General features: G+C 40.7%; 1 protein-coding gene across 1 annotated transcript in view; it reads right to left on the reverse strand.

The window, feature by feature from the left end:
* Positions 1-2967: 2967 nt before the first annotated feature.
* LOC117452918 (phosphatidylethanolamine-binding protein 4) overlaps positions 2968-23401 on the reverse strand; it is a 70699-nt gene continuing 50265 nt past the window's right edge. Inside the window, exons 3-5 of the mRNA XM_034091735.2 lie at positions 13677-13722; positions 12940-13056; positions 2968-4454 (exon numbers count right to left, since the gene is read on the reverse strand). Of these exons, the coding sequence (XP_033947626.1) occupies positions 4369-4454; positions 12940-13056; positions 13677-13722 (249 nt within the window). The 3' untranslated portion in view covers positions 2968-4368. The remainder of the gene's footprint in view (positions 4455-12939; positions 13057-13676; positions 13723-23401) is intronic.

Here is a 23401-nt window from a genome sequence, read left to right on the forward strand (position 1 = left end):
ATTTGGACATGTGAGTTCCGGGTGAAGCACAAGTGGAAAAGTGATCGGAAGCCACAGTGGATGGAGCGTCATGGGTCGCTTTTTTACTTATTTGCAAACTTGTGAAAAAGAAACAACATCACACAGTGGTTGACTTTAAATCCTTTTGAATAGAGATATTTAAAAAAAAAAAGAAGACTTAGGCTACTAAAAATCTTTGGGGTTGCTCACTGCTTTCAACTCACTATCACACTCTGCACTCCTCATTAAAAGTCTAGCAGGGATTAACTAAATTGGGTGTAGGCTATGCACTTTCTGCTGTAGCTGTACCAACATGAAGCACACAGGCCTTTGCAAATCTCACAGAAAATATTGAATGAAATGTCAGTGCCTGAATATTCAGACCTGAGAGATTAATAGTACCTCAATGAACCAGAAGTGTAAACAGAGTGTGTGGGAGAATTAGTCTGAATCATGCTCTGTGTTTAGGGGGCTAACACAAACACAGCAGCCAGTGATCTGGTGTGGCTCATCACCACAGGCAAGTCCTCAGTGTGTGTGTGTGTGTGTGTGTGTGTGTGTGTGTGTTTTATCATAGCAGTCATACCAGCGGGCAGGTTCCTCTCAGGATGTCTTGTAAACATGCGCCTTGAATCAACAAAATAGACAACAATGATTCTCACAGACTTAAAAAAAAAAATGTCCGACCAAAGAAAGATTTCCTATGTTGACTTAATCATCTGCCTTAACTGACTCACTCCTTAAATGTGCTAAAAGTAGTTCTCTGAATCACTGTTAGCACATTAATCCAGGTCAGAAGGAACAAGATATTAGTGACTTTTTCTTGAGTTTTAGCTGTTCACGTATTTGGAGCTAAATGACAATCAACATACATCGTTTATCAGGCCATTTTAATCACCAATTTAATGTTTTTATACTTACATTCTGTCCGTTTTTAGCTTGTCAAATGTGAAAGCTGGAATTCAATTTTGCACAGGTTAAGAGGCTGTTATAGTTGTAAACATGATCTATTAATAATTAAACATTCAAGTGAAAAATACATTCATTAAAGGGGACACAACAGATATTCACCGCAAACAGTTTGATATATTTCAACAAACTGCTTTAGAAACAAAGGTCAAAAGGTGAACATCTTTTGAAATATACATTTTAGGAACAATTGCCACACCTATGGAAAGCATATGTGCCAACATACAGTATGTAAAAGCCTCTCTTGTCTATACCACTGCATGACAAACAGGAATGTATGATTGGTTTGGACTAAAAACAGGTAATCCTGACATCATACTGTAATGCAGAACAATAACATGACCTACTGCGTCACACATTACGCATAAGAGGTAGTATATTTATAGCAGTTTATTGCATCACATTATGTGCCGTTCCTGTTTTTTTGTCTACCTCATGAAGTTGCAGGGGTTGATCAGTTCAGTGGGAGAGCCGTGGAAAAAGTGTTTATGGGTTTAATCAAATGAGAGAAATCCCTCAGGTCAGCGTGATAAGGACTCGCTGTACTGCGGCGCCTCGCCCGAAGGTTGGAGCACCTACCTGCTGCAGGTTTATTTCCTCGACTGTGATCTGATCACCTGGGCCTGGCCCTCTGTGCTTGTCGTGGCGTTTAATCTCTTTGACTGCAGCGTCCGGGCCTCTTTTGCATACCGGGATTCCATGGAAGCACAGGCTTGCTTTAAAGTGGAAAACTACCCAGGCACGGCGGATATATAGTCAAATTAGTTCAGTTGTTCCAGGCTTCATGGGGGAAGACTACAACTGAAGTTCCTTGCTGTTAGTTAGATATATGAATAGATACACGTTATTTAAATTATCCCAACAGTAACTGCACATCCATTATTTGACATGATGTTGTAAAGGAAACATCTCTTGATATTATGATCACTGTAATGGTGACAGTATTGCATGAGAAGTATTATATATGTATATGGTTTGTCAATCTGCAGGTGTTTTAATCCCAAAACAATCTCCATATTTCCAAACTATGACTTTTCATACTACAGCCTTTTATTTGAAAAGCATCTTGAATTTGGAGAATCTCTGATAGGAATTCAGTTAAAGAAAGATGAACACATATCCAATGAAAACACATTTGTGTCATCACATCATCCGTACAAATATGTTGCTTCATTTCTTTTTTAGTCCAGTTTTGCATTAGTTAAAAGTGAGCGTTGCTACCCTACCCATCATTGCTATTTGTCTGGATAATGTTTTACTTTTCAGAGTTATTAGGAAAGGAAAACTATTTTTTTTTCAGATACAAGCCCGACCGGGTACCTTGATGTTTAAAGGTCAAACGGTGCATTTTAAAATTCACTGTTTCTCCTTTGTGAATGATGTTCTTGGAGACAGACGTTTACTTACTGTAAGCCAAAAAAACAAGTGTATTAAATAAGTATATTCATGTCAATTCATTCAGAGGCATGACTCAAGCCTCCAGGTGGACTACAGAGCTCTGAATGAGTCTGTTGGGGTCAGACAAACACAGAATACACTTGCAAAGCGGTCAGCAGAGCATGCTTTGGATGTCACACCCAAATCCATTTGGCCTCCGCTCACAACAAGTGATGAACTCCAGGAAGTCCCCCGTGAAATAAATCTTCCACACTTCTCCAGCAGCAGCAGCAGCGAGAAAAGAAGAATAGAGACTCGAGTCAGAATGCATATTAGATCACTAAGCGCCGGTTAGGCAATTTAATTGATTATACAAATTCCTTTTAATTAATGTAAGTTTGAATACATTAAGGAAATATTAAATGCATTTGCCTTATCATCAGGGGATGTGAGAAGTTATTTATTTTTTCCAGAGATGCAATATACTGTGCCTCGTTGAACTACAGCTGTCAGTTTTTCTTAATCACAATATTTCAACTCTCCTGACATTTGGAGTAAAAATAAACACATTCAAGGAAGCTGAGTGGCAAACACCCAGCTGTTTTGGCAGGATATCTCCGAAATATAAAGGAGGGGGGGAAAATGCACAGTGTATTTGGAAGTACACATCTTGGCATTTCAATGGGGTACTGATGGATTCAAGTAGGTGGTTTTTGGAAGAATGTTCTCCCAGTTGGCATGCCTCACAATGAGTGTGGAAATATAATACCCTTGCCAATTGTTAAAAATGTGATTTCATAAGTCAAATAAGATCGAGGTCAAGAAGCGATATTCACACTGAAGGATACTTAACATTTGTTGAAAAGCAACGGACCGCCGGACTAACTGTGTGCATTGTTTTGGTTGTTTTGTTTGTGGACGCGGCTGCTTTGACTGTTAAGTCGGGGAAGCAAACAAAGCAGATGCAGGACAATTTGATCAATGATCTCCCAGAGTTCATCGGGAGGGCACATAGGGGTTTACCAAGGCTGGCTTAACCACCAAAGGAACAACAAACCTCCATTACCTACTCCTGCCTAGCCCACTGATGAGACACCAAATCAGGGTCAATGCAAACCACCAACTAAAGATTGATCATCAGAACATCAAAGTCCCTCATGTAAATCCAGCCTTTTCCAGACATCTGGGGTATTGATACAAACCCCTCCCAGAGGAGAGTTGCTGGTTAGAAACCAATATTCCTCATGGGGGGTACTCTGACCCACCCTCTACAAAGACCCGTGCAAATCTGAAAAGTATCTCCTCGCCAAAAGGGTTGAAAAGTTTATCCGCACCATCCTCTGCAGACCTACCAGGTAGGCCTGTTATGCAACCGTCCAAAGTTCAAAACGGGTTCATCCTTCCAAAGTTACACTCAAGGACACTTCAACATGTGTTAGAGCTGCTTTTACTTCAAAAATAATCAATCAAGGAAGTGAAGGCACATCGATGTTTCCAATTGAGGTGAGAGTGGTCAATGGAAATATGATAAACAATTACACAAACAGCAAGTTCCCTTTACCCACACTGCAGGCCCCTCCCCCTGTCCTGTCACTATGTCGAGTATTTTGGTTCAAGTTCCACTGCGGCATCCGGCAGTGTTGCGGTCTCGGTTTCACCTCCCACTTCCTTTTTTTGGCCCTGACGTGTTTCCGCGCCTGAATTAGAATACACTCTTTCCACAAGAGTTGTGATATCAGGTCCGTCTTCCTTTTCTGGTTTACGATGTTTGGAAACTAATAAGAAATCCCCAGTGAGGTCAGAACTATCTCCCGAATCCTTTGCCCCGCACCACGCAACAGAAGATACAGGGCGACATCAAAACATAGCAGCTGCTGTAACACAAAGAGGAAATCTCTCTCTATCGCAGTGATAAGATAACAAAGAGGGCTGACCTGTGGCAAGCTTTGAAGAACGTACTGTACGCTTATATTCAGAGAAAGTGGGGAAACATCTTATTGTATCATTGTACTGACAGGTTCTTCATTTAGGCATCCGAGAATCAGTCTTTGTGGCCACAGGCTCTCCCAGGTCAAACCTCGTGATGAAGGCCTGAAGATCGCATTTACCTGTTGACACATGAACACAGACATGTATAAGTATTTACAGATATTCAGCGGGGAAATGGACTTAAAACGTGTGTATTTTCAGTCTGATTGAACAGTGGATCAAAAAACCTAAGCACTCAAACCTCACAAGTTTATTTGACAACATGTTTTTATCCTACACACATTCAGCGCAGTCTGAGTTGAATCTCTGGTGCATTGCTAGAGTGTTTCTCGTGACCGCTCGGCCCGTGTTTAAGGGATCTGAGGCCTAACTGAGCAGCACATGGCTCTGGGATGTGAGTCACTGAGAACAGCACTGCTGAAAATAAAACATGTTGCTGTAATGATGGAGGTGGGAACGCAAGGACGTATTGGCAAGAAGATATGATTCAATCGCCTGGACTGTTTTTTTCCCTCCCTCCCCTTTTAAACAAACACCAGACGGCCATCCGGCTGGTATGACAATATCACTTCTTAGATTTTGACAACCGCTGATTCCCTGCAGCTTCCCCTCCTTTTACCGAGAAAAAAAAGACAAATTCACAATTATCTTTCCAAGGCAAAAAAAAAACCCCTGTGTGCTTACAACTTGCAAACTTCAACATATTCTAGAGAGTGCGTCTTCACATGTTGGAGTGTACATACGACAACGCCGCAATCCAGGGAATGGCTGACATTCTGGTATTTCCGTATGTGGAGTAATTACATTAACAGCTGTTCAAGAATAGCGTAGGCAAGTGAATCTTTTGAAAAGAAAGCCAACTATTGAAACCGTCCAAATCTGTAGAGAGAATGGTCTCACAGTCAGGGGTTGAGTCTGACTCTGAAGAAGCGTTGGCGCTTCTCACCTCTCGCTGCAGCTGCTTCACAGGCCTTCTCTGTGGCTGTTTTCGCCATCAGGGAGACACATTTCGTATCCCGCGGCACCTCGGAGGAGGAGATATGGGAGAAGAAATATACTTTGCCGCCGCTGACTTCAAGTGCACTCACCTCACATCAGAAACAAATCATACAGATTCATTTACATTTCAGACTAAATGTATTTTTCAAGGTTGTCTTGTTCAGGGTATTTTCAGAAAATATGATTTTATTTATCTCCTTTCAAATCTTAAAGTGGTTCAAGTGTTACAGCCAGTGTTTTGTTTTTGTAAAAAAGGCCAAATATTAACCTCATTATAAAATATACTATAAGCCTCTTAAGAGACACAGAGGTGGGCAACCTGTGTGAAAGACGCCATCGAGACACAGTTTTTAACCGTTAAGTTAAATGATCCTGCACAACGTCAAGAAAGACGATTTAAGCAGTTTTTTTTGTTATATTTGAGTTTTGCCTTGTTTGAGTATTAAAGTAAAGGCCTAATACATCATCTGAAGCCAAACAACTTTGAGGTAAACAAATTAACATGTTAAAACTGTCCCTTTAAGGCAGGGGTGTCAAACTCAAGGCCCGGGGGCCAAATCCGGCCCGCGACTTCATTTCATGTGGCCCGCAAGAGCTCTGAAAGAATGTAATATGTTTATTATACGGTTACATGCCGGTTTACAGATGCACGATGTCCATAAAGTACATGTCCCATAATGCATCTTAAATTTGACCTTTTTTTTTAATGTCACTGCTTTCAGACGTAGTTATTTATGAAGTTTTTACCCTATCCGATAATAATCCAATGCAGAGGCAATAAAGTAATTACATTATTTTATATATATTAAATATTTATATATGTATGTTTATATAGTCTTAAAGTTACAACCGGCCCTTTGAGTGCAACTATAATGCTGATGTGGCCCGCGATGAAATTGAGTTTGACACCCCTGCTTTAAGGCGTCTACGTGGCTTGATGGAAACAAAGAAAGGAAGCCGCGACAATGTAGTTACGCAAGGTTTAAACTTAAAATGACAGCATTATCAAATCATTACTCAACTGTTTTTCGTGCATGCTTCCTGATCCTCACTACATGTTTAGCTTATGAGCCTGACACCAAACCGTGGTGTGTCCGGGTTTGCCATGAGGTCAGGTCAGGGTCTGAGCTCAGCTGGGGGAGATAATGAATAATAACTGGGAGATGAGCAGATGAGTACCTGAATCTCTCCAGGTCCCCTCTGTGAAAGAGGATTGCCTGCAGGAAGGGCTCACATAATCAAGTGAGGGCAATGGAGTCAAGTGACCTGCCTGTATGATAGGGCATGGCCCCAGTGGCCCCTCTGGCCTGTGCTTCAGGGGGAGATAATGTGCCGCCTCTGCAGGGCCCCAAACTCCCCTGCATGTCCAGATCAAGGTCCTGGACATCACCCCTCAGCTTACCTTAAAGGTGCTCCCTCTGAGGGGTGAGGTAACAAACCGAATATAGGGATATAGACCATCAGTCATGTCAGGATTTAATAATAAAACTGTTTTTTTCCCAGGGAGAACAGGCTTTGAAGTACTTTTAGGCAACATTTCCCCTAACAGAGAACGTCAAACTGAAGATCATTTTATTATAACGATCAGACGGAGAGTCAAAACCAGGACGCTGCTTGTAAGGCTTTGCACACATAATCTAAAGCTGTGCAATCATTGGGCGCAATCCAAAGTGAGGAAAATTCAAAATATCTGGTGCTATCGTGCTGGGTGCTACCCTGCGAATGCCTAGACTTACAAGTGACCTTAAAATAGGCTGGTGTGTGTTTGTGGCGCGGAGACGTGTTCCTGCCTCTCCCATCTGCCGGCTCATGGAAAGGACAGATAGTGCGGGACCTGAGGGCGATGTTAAAGTCTTCCTGCCTCTCCTTTTTGTTTCCACCTTGCTGCTCCGTCTGTAGTATGGCAGGAAGATCAGGACTGCTGTGAGGTGACACAGAGCCGCTACATTTAGTGGTGTGGGCGGTGTCCCTGTTAAACCTCTTAGAGTGTCTCGAAAATACTCGAAACCAAGTGATCCTGTTCATCGTAGCAGCAGAGGCATATCAGTCGAAGAGATGAAATCCGCTTCATCACGTAACATTCATAGTTGTAATAGTGTTATACTAATACAGTGTGGGGGTTATAAGGATGTCAGAGAGGTTAGGGGTCGGCCTCCGGAGCAGAGACGTGTTGCTCGGAGATGCTTTAGCGAGACAGATGCCTGCTGTGGAGACCTGTCTCCAGAAACACTGTTTGGCTGCAGTCTCAGCTCACAGCCTGCTGTCAATATAGCAGCCTACATTGTTAGCAACTGCTGTCACCCAATGTGGACTGCATATTCAATCTGATTGCACGTTTCTTTTTTCAAGAGCACTGCATGGACTGGAAACAGGATACATCCCTGAGCTGCTCATCAACTATTCAACCCCCAATCCTTAAGATCTGGTGACCAATCGCTGCCTTCTGTTACCTCACCCAATTAAAAACTAAAGGTAATCTTAATTTGTTGGCCTTTGCCATTAGGAGTTGGCTCTTCCTCCTCAATTTATATCTTTATAATCCACCTAAAGACCCATGTCTTCTCGTTAGTGTCTTAACTCATAGCATGATGTCTTGCATAGCCACAGTATTTTTATTTAATTGTATTAGTTTGTGTTTTATTCTCTTTGTGTGTGAAATTCAGTTATATGTTTGTGTTTTTATCTCAAAATAAGCAATCTTTCATTAATTGACCTATGTTCTCTGACTTCTGCCTCCTTTTTTAAATTATTATTGTGTTTTCATTTGATCTCTTTGTAAAATACTTTGTTTATTGTTGTATAATTAAACCAGGCTTAAGTAAAGGGATATGTTGCATTGTATTTGTTGAATTGTAACATTACAGATAAAAGGTGTGGAAAAAGGTTACATGTATGTTGGACACGAGCCCATATGTAGGTCCTTGATCTCAGGAAGGCTTTTGACACTGTTGACGTATTTCAACTTTTCGGCAGATTCAATACAGTGGGTTAAGTCTTACTTATCGAACAGAAAACAGTGTGTTGTGGTCAACGGTGCCAAATCCCCCTACCTTGTCAACCCTGTTGGGGTTCCACAAGGGTCCATTCTTGGACCGTTACTTTTTTCACCGTACATTAATGACTTGCCTAATGTACTGTATGTCCTGAGTTGAATGTGCAAATGTATGCCGATGATGCGGTCATCTATTTACACGGGAAGAACACTGAAATTATCTCATCCTGTCTCTCAAATGCTTTGGACAAGGTTCAACACTGGCTGAACAACATTTGCTTACAGTTAAACGTAAAAAGAAGTAAACGACCAGTCAAAATCGAAGGATCCAACGTGTTTTTAAACGGAGCAGAATTAGAACTAGTCTCCCACTTCAAGTATCTTGGAGTCATATTGGACTCGAACTTGACTTTTAAGAAACACATTAAGAAAGTATCCAATACTATTAAATTCAACTTGCAACATTTTAAATAACTTCGACCCTTCTTCACTGTCCATGCTGCAAAGTCATACCTGCACTGTATGATTCTATCCCACATTGAATACTGTTTGACAAACTGCTCGTTTGCTTGTGCCACAAACCTGAAACCCATAGACCAGCTGTACAAGAGAGCTATCAAGGTGTTTGCCAGAAAGCCATATTCATACCACCATCCTTGAAAAACACAATTTCTTGAGTTTTGACCATTTTAAGTCTTTTGTGCTTTATTTATAAATGTTTACATTACATTCCTTGTCACTTGTTAGACGCTTTTATCCAAAACGACTTACATACATTCAGTACTGTGGGCAATCCCCACAGGAGCAATTTGGGGTGAAGTGTCTTGAGACACAACGACATGCTGACTGCAGTGGGACTCGAACTTGCTATCCCCCGATTCAAAGGTCAGAGCACTAAGTTCAGCGCACTATCCCACTGAGCCACAGACTCCCATACATGGACTGCCCCCCCCCTCCCTTAGGGGAATTCATCCACAAAAAAAACACTGGACGCTGCACTAGGTCAGAAACCAGAGGAGACTGAAGCCCACCATAGACGGACCACTTTTGAACAAAAGGTTCTTTCCATAAAAGGCAGCTCATTGTGGAATAGCCTCCCAACTGAGATACGGGATGCACTTTAACACAGGGGTAACTCATCTTGCACTTTAGGTAGCTCTTGTATCTCCTCTTGCACTTTATACGTCGTTTATACCATGTCATAAATACTTGTGTATGCTGCTCTTGCTCTTTTGCACTTTTTGCATATCATGTATTTGTTTTTGCTATGTTTGTCAAATGAAATGTTCTTAAATGTTTTATGTGAGGGACGGAAATGAGCTCAAAGCTAAATCTGGCATATTTACGCTTGACACATTTGATCGTTTTAAGTGTTCATTGATGTCCCGCCAAATAAACGATAAAAAAGTTACTTTCATTACAGATGCATTTTTCCAACAGTCCAAGGTTACGTCATTGATTTCCATATTTTATCTATCTGACATTTCAAAACTGAAAGTTGTGTTACCCTTCACGTATGTCAAGAAAAGCAACAAATGGAAGATAAACAAAAAAATTAAAATAATGTAAAGATGTAGTCGGTTATCCTCTTGCCGAGTGATTGACTGATTGTCTCAGCTCTACTTTGAGTTTTCATTTCAGCAGTAATTACCAATACTTTGAATATGGTATATATATATATAATATATATGAGATTAGTTAGAGGGAAACATCGAACAACTTTTACCTCACACCTGACAAGCATCTGTTCAAAAAAACGAATAAATAACCTAAAAGCAGCCAACATTCAAAACGTCAAAGTGTTCCTTTAAGGCAGCCGACTCCTGGCTGAAACTCAGGCCTGCTGTAGCAACCAAATCCTGGCTCTCTTGACTCCACGCAGCTCTGATTAATGGTAGAGGCTGTGGGTGGGTGGTAGACATGGATCTGCCCATTACCACACTGCAACATTGCAAATGGCTTCAATTACTGTGGAGTGTGCTGAGCTGGCAGTAGGGGCTCTAGGAGGCAAGATGAGCAACGTGCAGCATCCAGCAGCTAACCCCACTGTGATCCATTCATTCACACAGCATCATCATCATCACCGCGTACATCCTCTGTAATTCACTTCAGCACAATAAAAAGGTAGAAAAAGACAATAACTGCTCCCTTTTTTGTATTTTTAGCCGATAATTCTGATGCTGTTCTTCTTTTGTTTCTAATCAATCCACAATAGAGGAGACCTGTCATGAGAGAGGGGGCTGGATGTGTGAATGTAGGCTGAAACAACACTACATGGCCTCTCCCAAGGCCTCAGTTTCCCTACTAGGGAAACCGCTAACACTGTTTCCCTTGACAAACTGACTCGGCAGCACTTAACAGTAGCAGGACAAACTGAGGGGCTTGCCAAGTGGCTGACAAGTATCACAAGGGCCTGTGTGCCCACGCCTGCCCCCCACCCTGGCACCGGGGCAGCAGCGAGTCAGGGACAGCCTTCCTGAGCCAGAGCGAAGGGGATTCCCTACGATCACGCCCCTGTGTCCGGTGCCAAGAGAGCAGCCCCCCTGTAGCTCCTCTTGTAACGAACCAGCTGTCTCCATCAGTTCACTGACCCACATTCATAACCTTATCACAGGAGGCAACACCAGACTCCCACAACAGCCCTGCTCCACCTCTCATTGTTCACCTCCTTTACAACTTAAGTGATGGGCAGAGATGAAAGAAAAAACGACGACGAATTTGCGATCAAATTGAGTCAATGACTGCACTACTGGAAGTGGAAACCGATCATTAGGAGTCTCCCACCCACGACTAAATGCTCTCCCTTCGCAAATCACATCAATTAATGTCATGGGCTATGAAAAATGCTCTCTGTGTCATACCACATGGAGGGAGGACAGACGCTAATAAGTGAACATACTTAACGGAGGAGGTGGGGAGACATGGGATTCCCTCCGTTCCTCTTGTCAGTGCGGGAATATCGCGCTCATGATCAAGTGGAGGCCATAAATAATACAGCAGGTACATTGGATTCAACCGAACCAATAATAACTGTAAAATGTATTATTTTACCATCTATACACCCCGTACTACATGGAGGTTTTCATTCTTAATATGTCACAAGGCGTCTATTACATTCTTCACAAGGGCTGTTACCCTCTCCACAATTGACCCATCAATCGAGACATTTGATTATCCAAGAGTGCATTTCTTAATTTCATTTCCCGTTGAATAGAACAACAGTGTGCAGGAGAGAGGAAGTGAAACAGCGGGAGTTAAACTCATGCAGTGAATTAAGGATGGGTGGATCCACTCAGTTCAATCACTTCATAATGTGGGGGCAATGTGTATTGGAGCCGGTAGCTGAAAATGCTTGTTTTGTTCAAAAAATATATTCAAATATTCTAAATAGCTGACTATTATTCATGCCTCAGCTTAACTAGTTCCGACACTGTGAATACCCTGACAACACCTTCCCAAATGTGAGTTCTGATACCCAAAGAAATACTCCGAAATACATCTATTCTTTTTCCAGAGATTTCAACATCAAACAGACATCAGCCTAATATGCCCCGATTGTTTGCTGACATAGCTGTCAAAACTTCAAACGGCGGAGACTGGCAGCATCGCTCATTCACGGACGTGGCGCTTGAAGTCTCACACCGCCCTGATCTCCCCTCAAATCACCGGCTGTGACCCGGAGTACAACAGACAGACGGGCACGCCTCCTGTGAGGTAACGTACTGTACATCCAAGAGCGGTCGCCCACGTCCCAGAGACTTTTCGCCAGGGGAGGAAAAGTCAGAAAAACCCTGAAGTATAAACAAAACAACAACTCTGCTTTCTGCAAGACAAACAATGCTGTCTTTTGAGAGACACACTTAGAGAATGATCTGGTGAAAACTATCAACAGTAATGAAAGTTTATTTAGACTGCTTCTGGTTGATAAGGATTTCAGGCGAACTAGACGAAGGTCAGGCAGACTCGTGCAGGTGTGCGTGGGAGCCAGCCAACAACACTCGCCTTGACCCCGCAGGCATTGCAACGGCAGCAGACTTACGCGCTAACCTCATTAGCATATCCCTTGTTAAATTGAAGCACAAATTATCTTTCTAAGGCAACTCTGAATGCTTGGATTAAATGCTCATAATTATTTGTGAATTATGCTTAATGACGTGTCCTGAGGAAACACAAGTCCGCAGACCAAAAGCTTAAAAGGTGATTAGATGGTGGAGCATCTTGGGACATTATATAATAAATCAAATCACTAATAATAGAAGCTTTTGGACACATTTGTTGATTCCTTACATGGAAACATTTCAACCTAAAGGATGGGTCGCCCACTCAAACAAATATTGTAAAATGACAACTTCCTCCTCAGGAAAAAGAATAATCTACTTGCTCGTGATAAGAAATATATGTGCAGTAGCCGATATAGGGTCCTGAAACAGAAAACCCAAAACAACAAAAACTCGTTCATTAGAGCTTAAATGTTTTGAGTTTGAATGCCTCGGTGTAATCTTTCTATTGCTGATTCAACAACTACAGTGAATGTGGCAGTCGTGTTGATCAGTGTTGGTGTATGATAGAGGATACTGCAGTGCTGTGAAGATGCTGAGGGGCGGAGTCGTTACCGCGGGACGACTTCTCCCCCTCACTGAGAGACACCAGTGCGTCTGGAAGCTGCTCAAACAACAGGAACTGGTAGCGGTGATAGCCAGATTTCTGAGGCGGGGTCGGAGGATGATAGTCTGCGTGGAAAAATAAAGACTTAAAATCAGGAGCGCTGAGATTAGAAAACAATATACTGTAAGCATGTGATTATCCCAATGATGCAACTCGAATCTATCAGGGGGATAACCGAGTGATGAAATCCCAATTATATACATTCATTCATCCTCTTGGCTTATTTTCTACATACAAATAAAACAATGGTAGCTGTGGTTCTGTCAAACTGTAACCATTAATTCCTAGTGTTCTTCAGTCACTGTGGCTTGTGGGTATTAAGTGGGCTTCAGTTTTTCATTTGGATCAAATAAACACCAACGCTTGAATACGGTAACAACAGCAAACTTCAGGTCTGACTCTCTAATCTACTGTTGTTAATCCCTTTTCACTCACTCGTAAATGTTTGAGTGGTAGAATTATACATTGGGTCATTAAGGGGTGAATAAAGGTAACTTAAACAGGATAACAAATACATGGAATTGAAGTTAAATTGCTGAAAAAGGCAATGAAATAGAAACATTAAAAAAAAAAGCCAAGCCAAGCCAAACCAAAAAACAGCTTTCACAACATCAATGCGTACGAGTCACATCATATACAATCAACCATGAGATAGTGAAGGGTCGAAATCTAAACGTATGCTTACCAGTCAGGGTCGCCCCCTGTGTCTGTCCTTCCCTGAGTGCACTGCCCTGTAAATCAGACAGTTTGTCAGTCAAGGTATTTTTAAGAAATGTATGAAGGATAGGGGATTCCACCAACATTTAAAATAAAAATACACTGGGTCGTTACATTGCTTTCTTCAGCACAATAAAATGCCAATTTTTAGTTTTGTGCTCCCACAGACAAATATTGTGCACCCCAACTAGAGAACATGTACTTTTGTTAGAGTCTAACCAGCTGAGATTTGACAAATTATACATATATTGTGATGAGCGATTTTTTGCAAGCACATATCCAAAAAACATCGAGACTTTGGTGATGATTCGAAAAAGACAATCATGTCTCGCTAGTAATCTAAAAATATAAAGACAGTTCCCATGCAAATTAAACAACCGAGTGGATTTCCAAGTAGCAATTTCCCATATTATTAATTGTATATTAGCTTCCTGTTGCCTAGAAACAGCCACATGTCACTCGATGTGAAGCGCAGATATTTTCATAAGGATTTTCTTCTGTATATTTGTCAGGTTAAACTCCCTCATCTCCAGAAGAAGCACACAGTCAGGCACCTCACGCTGCAAATTGCTCACAGGGATGTTTGTTTAATAGACTGTGAACCGGCTGCATCCTTGAGTAGGAGGAAAGGGACTAAATATGTTGTCTGTGAAACGGCCCAAAACCCACTTGAGGTAAGCGTGGAAGTCCCCATCACAGGCATCAAATAACTGCTCTCAGCACCTATTTCTGTTCTCCTTTCTGCACACAGGCTCCCCCCACAGGCGGACAGAGGTACTGTGTTGCTAGACAGCATGCAGGGACAAAAGACATGCAGGACAATATTAAGTTGCATTTCTTTTTAGAGATGTAGACCTGAACAACTCAAAACACACAATGGTATGTTGTAGAGTTGGGCTTTTATCACTGGGACCAGCTGAAACATATTTTGCATTAAAAAATGTTTTTTTTTTAAAGGGAAAGACATTTTTTATTTGTTAGAGAAAATGTGATCTAAGTATTTCAATAATACTCTGCATTTAGTTTTATTGACAGTAAGATGTACAGCTTGTTTGCTTCCTAGTAATACGAGGAGCACAAGGAGTCCAGAAAATGCAGTTTGGAGTCGGTACAAAGTGCCAATTAAAATGTTACAACCCAATTTCCAAAAGTACATACTGTAGTGTGTCTGTGAATCTGCACCAGAATGAGTGACATGCACTTTGTCATGCATTATAATTTTGGATTTATATTTGACTGTTTTATAAAAAAAAGTAGCAGCAGCAAAGCATGTGTCTTCTGTTGTGCATCATCTCCTCTGTAATCCTGCTGTTTAGGAGGTGAAGCATTGAGTCTTCGAGAGCAGAGCACCAGCGTGCACACAGACTGGTAACATTCAGAAGATTAGCTTCGACTGTGAGCATCTTCATCCACTGATCAGTGAGAAAAAAAGCTTTATTTAGAAATAGCGAGAGTCCTGCAGCCTGCAGGATCCAAACCCATTGCCATAGCAACAGGTAGTCAACATTTGAGCGTGCAACATTTTCCTACATCTTAATGCTCGGCTCTCGCTCGCTCTGCACGGCACCCTCTGCCCTTTTTATTTCATTATGATACATAGAATAAAAACTACAGCAAATGAATGCAGAATTGAAATTCAGCCAAACAATAAAAGACAAGTCAATCATGAGCAGAGCTCGCGGAGAATCACGTCTTTGAAATAATAATCAGTTCGATGGTGATGGGGGTTTTATCTGTGCTCTGTCACAAGAGGTGGGAAGTAGTGGATTACAAATACTTACGTACATTTTTCTGGTATCAGTACTTTACTCCACTACTTATTTTTCTGACAACTTTTTACTTTTACTTCTCACATGTTGAACTCAAATACCTGTACTTTCTACTTCTTACATGTTGAACCCAAATACCTGTACTTTCTACTTCTTACATGTTGAACTCAAATACCTGTACTTTCTACTTCTTACATGTTGAACACAAATACCTGTACTTTCTACTTCTTACATGTTGAACTCAAATACCTGTACTTTCTACTTCTTACATGTTGAACACAAATACCTGTACTTTCTACTTCTTACATGTTGAACACAAATACTTGTACTTTCTACTTATTACATGTTGAACTCAAATACCTGTACTTTCTACTTCTTACATGTTGAACACAAATACCTGTACTTTCTACTTCTTACATGTTGAACACAAATACCTGTACTTTCTACTTCTTACATGTTGAACTCAAATACCTGTACTTTCTACTTCTTACATGTTGAACTCAAATACCTGTACTTTCTACTTCTTACATGTTGAACTCAAATACCTGTACTTTCTACTTCTTACATGTTGAACTCAAATACCTGTACTTTCTACTTCTTACATGTTGAACACAAATACCTGTACTTTCTACTTCTTACATGTTGAACTCAAATACCTGTACTTTCTACTTCTTACATGTTGAACTCAAATACCTGTACTTTCTACTTCTTACATGTTGAACTCAAATACCTGTACTTTCTACTTCTTACATGTTGAACTCAAATACCTGTACTTTCTACTTCTTACATGTTGAACTCAAATACCTGTACTTTCTACTTCTTACATGTTGAACTCAAATACCTGTACTTTCTACTTCTTACATGTTGAACTCAAATACCTGTACTTTCTACAGCTGGTTCCTTTAGTCTGAATGTGTGTTTGTGGCGTGATCATTATTATTAAGAGTCATTGCGTGCCTATTGATTTGAACATGATCCGTGTATCCATCACTTCCTGGTCTTCTCTAAAGAAGAGGGACCAATGGAAACGTTGTCATGTTGCCGTTGGTCGGCATGGAAACATTCATTAGCTAACAATGACATTATTGTTCTATTAATATAAAGGGAAGTCAGGTACTCTTTAAAGCAGCTGGTAGACACTTTTTACTTAAGTACATTTCAAAGCCCTCTTTACTTTTACTTGAATAAAGAAGTTTAGTCAGTACTTCTACTACTCAAACACGATCTGTACTTCTACTTGAGTAAAGGATGTATGTACCTCTGCCATCTCTGCCCGTCACAGGAGCTGACGGGGCGTGTCGAGGTCGCTGACTCCTGATGTTCACCGGGGACTCACACTAATCTACAGGACATTTTCACATGGTGGGCGGCCCCCCCCTCAGGGACCCTGCTGTGGGGGCGGGACACAAGTTCTGACCACTAAGTGATTGACAGCCGCTTGCTGTGTTAATTGTGTTTTGTGGATTAGGAACGGTTCAGCTAAAAGCATGGTCTTGAATACATACAAAAAACGGCATCTCTATAAAAAGAAATATAATTGCAAAGTTGAAATATTCAGTTGCATGGATACATTTGTTGACAAAAACAAACCGCTTATATAATAAATGAGATTTGAGATGACTGCAATGGTGCATTATTTGAACAGTTGGATTCATCATAGTGATCTATTGCTTCTTGACCCTGCTGAATGGTTCGCTTGGTAACCCCACCCTTGCAAAATGTGGAAATGATGATGAAATAGATTAGGGATATAATACAATTACAAGGACCACACAATGTACCCGCTAAGGAGCTGCCTAACAAGCACTCACACGGGGTTCTCGTCTAAAATACATTTCTCTCGGCATGGATGGTAGATGTCATGCCATGGCTGCTTGCATCCCTGAACGTTGTTTATGTAGTGAATCTATCACAGCTTTGTTAGCGGGCATCACAAGCCACACAGCGTATTGATGAAGGTCATCTAAGTTCAATGATATCCTCAGACAGGTAGAGACTCTGAGCTCAGGGTTAGAAAAGTCAAAAGCGCTGAGACTCCACACCCCGGACAGCAACGCTCCCCAATACAAACAGCACTAATTCACCTTTAGCAGAGATAACCATCTTAACAATGGGTACATGATGTATGCAATGAAACAAAGTATAGAACTAATGTATACATACAGTATATAGTTAAATGACTACATGACCATACCATAACTGTTGTTTTGTATTCTATTTATGAATTTGTGTTTATATGAATTTGTGTATGTATATATATATAAATAAAATATATAGACCATTCTCTTAACTTGCCTGTATATATTATATGAATGATTATATAAATTATTCAAGGTTAAAGAATACATTGATATTGTATGTTAACATATATTAAGATGTAAAAAAAAAAAAAAAAAGGGAGAAGGGGTCGGATTAAATAAGTGTAAACTTCTTCCGACCCCTTTTCGGACGTGTACTTAGCTAAAGCTTTGTTGTTTATTGATATCAGACGATGACACTACAGATTATTCAATTTTTAATTAAATATGTCGTTTTGTTATTGCATTCATTTGTATAGTACTGTATCATGTCTGGATCATCTTTTGTTTCATTTGTATTTTCTTTGGTTTTACATGCTCGAAAAAAATAAATAAATAAACTAAACATGTATTAAAGGGTTTGGTGAAAATGTGATGCAAGGCAAGATGATTACACGTTAGTTCTTATTAAGTGTATTCTGAAGGATATAATGGGATATGTATGGGAGGTGTGTGGCGCAGTGGACTGCGTTGGTGTTCGGATCAGGGGGGCACAGGTTCAAACCCCGCTGCAGTCAGCATGTCGTTGTGTCCCTGGGACTCTTCACCCCAAATTGCTCCCGTGGGGAATGCCCACAGTATTGAGTATGTTAGTCGCTTTGGAGAAAAGCGTCTAACAAGTAACATGTAATGTGATGTAATCTAATACCAGTGTCCAAAAAATAAGGATCAATATTATACAATTCCACAACAAATGGTGTAACTCTCTTGCAGTACAATACATACTGACCAACTGCGAACGGTTTTATTTTTGGATTGTCTGTGCTGGCCTCAAGCTGAGGATCAAACTTACATTACATAAGGCAGATGATAGAGGGGAAAGTAGCTTAGAATAAATGTTACAGTATTGTTTCCTTATAATACAATTGCAAAGCATAGCATATAGACACTCAGTCTAAATCCACTATTCTCTGTAAGCAATGTGTTTCATCTGATGCACTCAAATGAAAAGCAGTAAATATAAAAATATGTATATTTACCACGGCTGCTCGATAGCGTACTCCCGGCTGCTGTCTTAGTGTTTCATCTGTTGGGAAATGTGCACGTTGTCATTTCAACAGCTGAAAGTTGTAAACTAAGAGCCGCTTCATCATCTATGCAGTTACCAAAGAGCCCACTATCAGTGTTTCTAAATATCTAAATATAATCGCTAGATTTTTAATTCATATGTTCATCAGTATGAAATTCAACATGTTCATTCATCTATACAATACCGCCTCATGTTATGGTCAGATTGTATATTTTGGAAAGTTCTGCAGTCATTTTTATTATTTATGATAATTTATTTGTATTGATTTGGGTTTTTTACCACGAGAGTTTTCTTTCAATTCTGTTTTAAGCAAAAGGAGAATAACACAAATGACCTTCATGGAGTTCATGTGAGAGTTATTCAGTCAAACAAAATGTGACAATGTTTTGCATCCTTGGACGAGGGGAATACCCATTCTTGTGGCTGTGGTAGTGAATCATGCAGTGTGGGAGAGGCAGAAACTGACGGAGATAGAAACACTGAGGGCATCAAAATGGCTGTGTATTATTTTACATTCTTAACAGGAAAGAACAACGTAGTCGGAAGGATTGAGTTGTGTCATGTGTATGAACAATGAACTCGACTGGGAGACATATGGCACTTGAATAGGAGGACGGTTGAACTCTATATAAGTCCTTGTTTCAGCTGTTAATTCACACACATATCTGATAAAAGACACAATCCAGACCGAACTATTGGCTGTACTGTGTTGACACTACTGGAAACTTTCCAAACCTCTTTGTGGCAGCAGAGGGTGCAGAGAGTAGGGACGCCACCTTTCAAATGGAGGGTCTGAGTTCAAGACTCTGCAACAGGAAGCTTGTGGTCTGGGAATGAATCAATGAATGGTCCACGAAAAGACAAAGTCTCCACAAGCTGCTGACCGTGATCTCTGATCTGTCTGAGGAGGGCAATGATGGCGAACCACAGCGTGCCTCTGAAATCTAAAAATAAGTGTACCATGAATTGGTTACATTTATCACCCATTGCTAAATGGTACATTTATTCATTTTTCTCTGTTCTGCTCAAATGTAGAAGCAATCTACCTCTTTAGAAATCAGATGTAACTAATGTGAGTCCAGCTGCGAACACATTATCCTCCCTGTTGTAAATCGTGGCCCAGCTTGCCTTCATGTTTTACTGACTTTGTTTCACACTGTGACTCAGACAAAAGCAGAAAGGAACCTGCACAACCTACACGTTAAGAGTGATACATAATTCGAAAAAAATCTGGGAGAAGCAATGCAGCAGAGATTTTTTCTGTGGGTCACGTAAAAGCCTGACACGCTAACCACTGATATTCGGCCCAAACAACTCGTGCTCTCTGTGCCACGTGAAGCACAACCAAGGGCGACCCGAAACTATATGTATCAGCATCGACTTTACATCAGAGATATCATGAGATTCTTGGAAATGATTATTGACGAGACGCGGATTAACCTCCCTCGGGTCTTAAGTGGTGGATGAAGTACTCAGATTTCTTACTTAAGTAAAGGTAGCAATACTAAATTGTTAAAGTACTCAGTTACAAGTAAAAGTCCTGCATTCAAAATCTTACTTAAGTTTAAGTATCAACATCAAATTACTATTTTATCTGTTTTATTTGTTATACTTTTTTTTATTTTGTTACTTAAAGTACCAAAAGTAAAAGTACTTGTCATGCTTATGGCCCCTTTCAGAATCATATATATTAAATAACTGGATTATAATCAGTGGTGAACAAAGTACTCGGATTAATAATATTGTTACATCAATTTGCATTTTACTGTTGCAGAACTTTTTGTATCATCTTGTATAATTTTACTTTTTTGTACCTTAAATGGTTAGTCCACTAATTTACTCTGAAGAGATGCTTTATGATATACATTAAGTTTATCACATGTTCTTTAATGCAAAATATTCATCTGAAAAGTCACTAAAGCTTGATAAATAATACATTAATGAAAAAATGTAGTGGAGTAAATGACCTACATTTCCTTTAAAAGTAGTGGAGTAAAAGTACAATTAGCATTACATTGAAATACTTGAGTACTGTGCTACTTTCCACCACTGCTTAAAAGTGGCGATGTATCAGGGTGAACTGGCCCAGTTGAGCTCAATACTGTACACACACTGTTAACTTCTCCAGGCTTCGAAGATGAGCTGTGAGCTTGTATAATGCGTCAACATAACTTCCGCTGGGAATCCTCTGACAGGAGGTAGGAGTCCACGAGGAGGTGGTGAGTAGGTACCGGGGTGCGGTTTCACCAGGAATACCCGCTCGCCCAACAACCCTTCTCCTTCTCTGTGTGGGTGAGAGCTTCCCTTTGTCAGTTACTCATGCACCTCCTTGTATATACACACCACTTCCCTCCTCCTCTTCTTCTTCTTGCACACCCTGTAAACCCACACCTACGACGATCAGCAGCCCACGTCCTTCTAATGCAGTTCTGAGAGCATCGTTCTCCCTTTTACTTGCAGTCAGGCTAACAGACGGGGAGAGAGAGCATGACAGATGGTGTTCACAGCTCTATTTCTGAGGCTGGACTTGTACCGCCACAGCCACCCCTCCCCTCCCCCCCTTCGTCTATTCCACTCAAGCCAAGTGCTTATGACTGCCTCCTCATCTTCGCCTCGGTAATCAGCCCATTCATTTGCAGGGTTATTGTGAATTAAAAGTCTGTGTCTCACACGGAACATCGCCGTGTACAGGTTAAACAGTTTCTTTTTTATACCACAGAGAATCACATCACGGCTCCACTAGCACACTTGGTTATTTTGAGGAAGAGAAAGACAATGAATTCATGTTTTTAAAAATGTCATTTCTTCTCCGATTGCAGTGTAGTCTGCCACTTGTGAATTTAAAATCTGTCTTATTAGTGAAAAGAGACTTGTAAGATGACCTGCGTTTACATTTTCTGACATAGTATGCAAGATGTTCCTGTGAAAAGAGTTAGTTACTCATATAACACACGAGAGTAATTAGATACTCGTGATTTCATTGTTTAGTCCTCTCATATCAATAACCGCCACCCACCGTCTGACCAGGATATCCTGTTTCCTGTTCATATCCAGGCTTTTCCCAGTGTAGAGAAGTTAAACGTGTATGCCGTCACAGGTGTACAATTTCAACCGGTGCCCACATTTTGAGGTTCATCTTAAGTGCACACCCAAACGTTATTCCTTCAAATGCATTGATGTTGTCCAGTACACTTTCCCTTGGTGTTGCCTGTGTGTGCAAGAAGCAACTGGTGCAGTGTGTTAACTGATGTTCAATGCAGTTTTGTTACAAGTTGTCCTCTAGTGCCAGAAACTCACTGCCTACACTATAGAGTGGTGCAGTGATGGCATATTCTAGCAGGCCGACCATGAAGTAAGCGTCGCACGGGGTACCAATGGGATTTTCTATTGGATTTTGAAACATTTCAGAAAATAAGGTCTCTTCAAGATCAATATGTGATACTCGTTCAACATGATAATCTCTGCATTTTAACACATCTTTAATGATTGAGAGTGTAAAAGCAATCGTGGCTTCAGTTCACCAGCGCTAAGCTAAAGGCGGCTAATGTTCGCTTTCGTAATCGCTTTCTTATGACACAGAAACTTCAGACATTCACCAGCGGGGTAGTTACCACTATTTTGTTTTAACCACAGATTTCAGGCATCTTTCCAAAAACACATTCAGAAAACCATTCAAGGCCAGGGAACTTGAAGTAATATACATGCTAACCCATTTACTGGTTTTAAGACTCATTCCTGCACCACTATATAGTCCTAAGAGACGACAGGAACTCTAATCTGGTGTAGTTGGTACTGTGAGCTTTGCATTGCATGAGCTATGTCTTCATCGTAGCAGAGCCATGCTGTACGATGCAGTGGAAATGCAACATGTTATCTCTTCTTCTCGTGCACTTCCAACTGGCCTTCAACCAGCTCCTTGCTAGTAGGTCTTCAAAGATCTCAAAACAGCTAGTCAGGTTCTCTATGAACTTCTGAACCAAAGTAAAATCTGTTTGGCCTTAGAGCAGGGGTCTCCAACCTTTCTTCATCTGAGAGCTACTTTGAAAAAATGAAAGTGGCAAAGAACTACTTGCATCACATCGCTTCCATTTATTCACATAGCGCTCATCAGTTGAATTAAGCTACTTTTGTACACGTGTGAAATTGCAATACCTAAAGCTTATCACAAATCTTAACTTCACATCAAGGTCCAAGAAAACGACACTTTCTCACATATCATTATGGCCCACATAGTGAGTACATCACTGAGAATTCACATACATGTCCTTAATCACCACCTTACAAGCATCTTATGGCACATGTGTAAAATAAGTGCATTCACTATTGTTCAGTTAGTGAGATGAATGGCACCGCATGGAGTCCAGCATACAGGTGTATGCTGCATGGAGTGTACCCACTTAGGTTCGCTCTAATGGAGTCATTTAAATGGTCATCAGTCAGCCTTGTTCTGTTTTTAGATTTCATGACATTCATGTCAGAAAAAGCCAAATAAAGCAGACATGTTCAGTGCTGCTTGGTGAATGTTCTTAGAGTGTTCTGGAGGCTCCAGAAATGTTGTGAGACTTAAGCTAAACATGATTTTGGAGATTTATAACCT

This window comes from Pseudochaenichthys georgianus, chromosome 9, assembly GCF_902827115.2.
Source record: "Pseudochaenichthys georgianus chromosome 9, fPseGeo1.2, whole genome shotgun sequence".
In the NCBI taxonomy this organism is placed as follows: Eukaryota; Metazoa; Chordata; class Actinopteri; order Perciformes; family Channichthyidae; genus Pseudochaenichthys; species Pseudochaenichthys georgianus.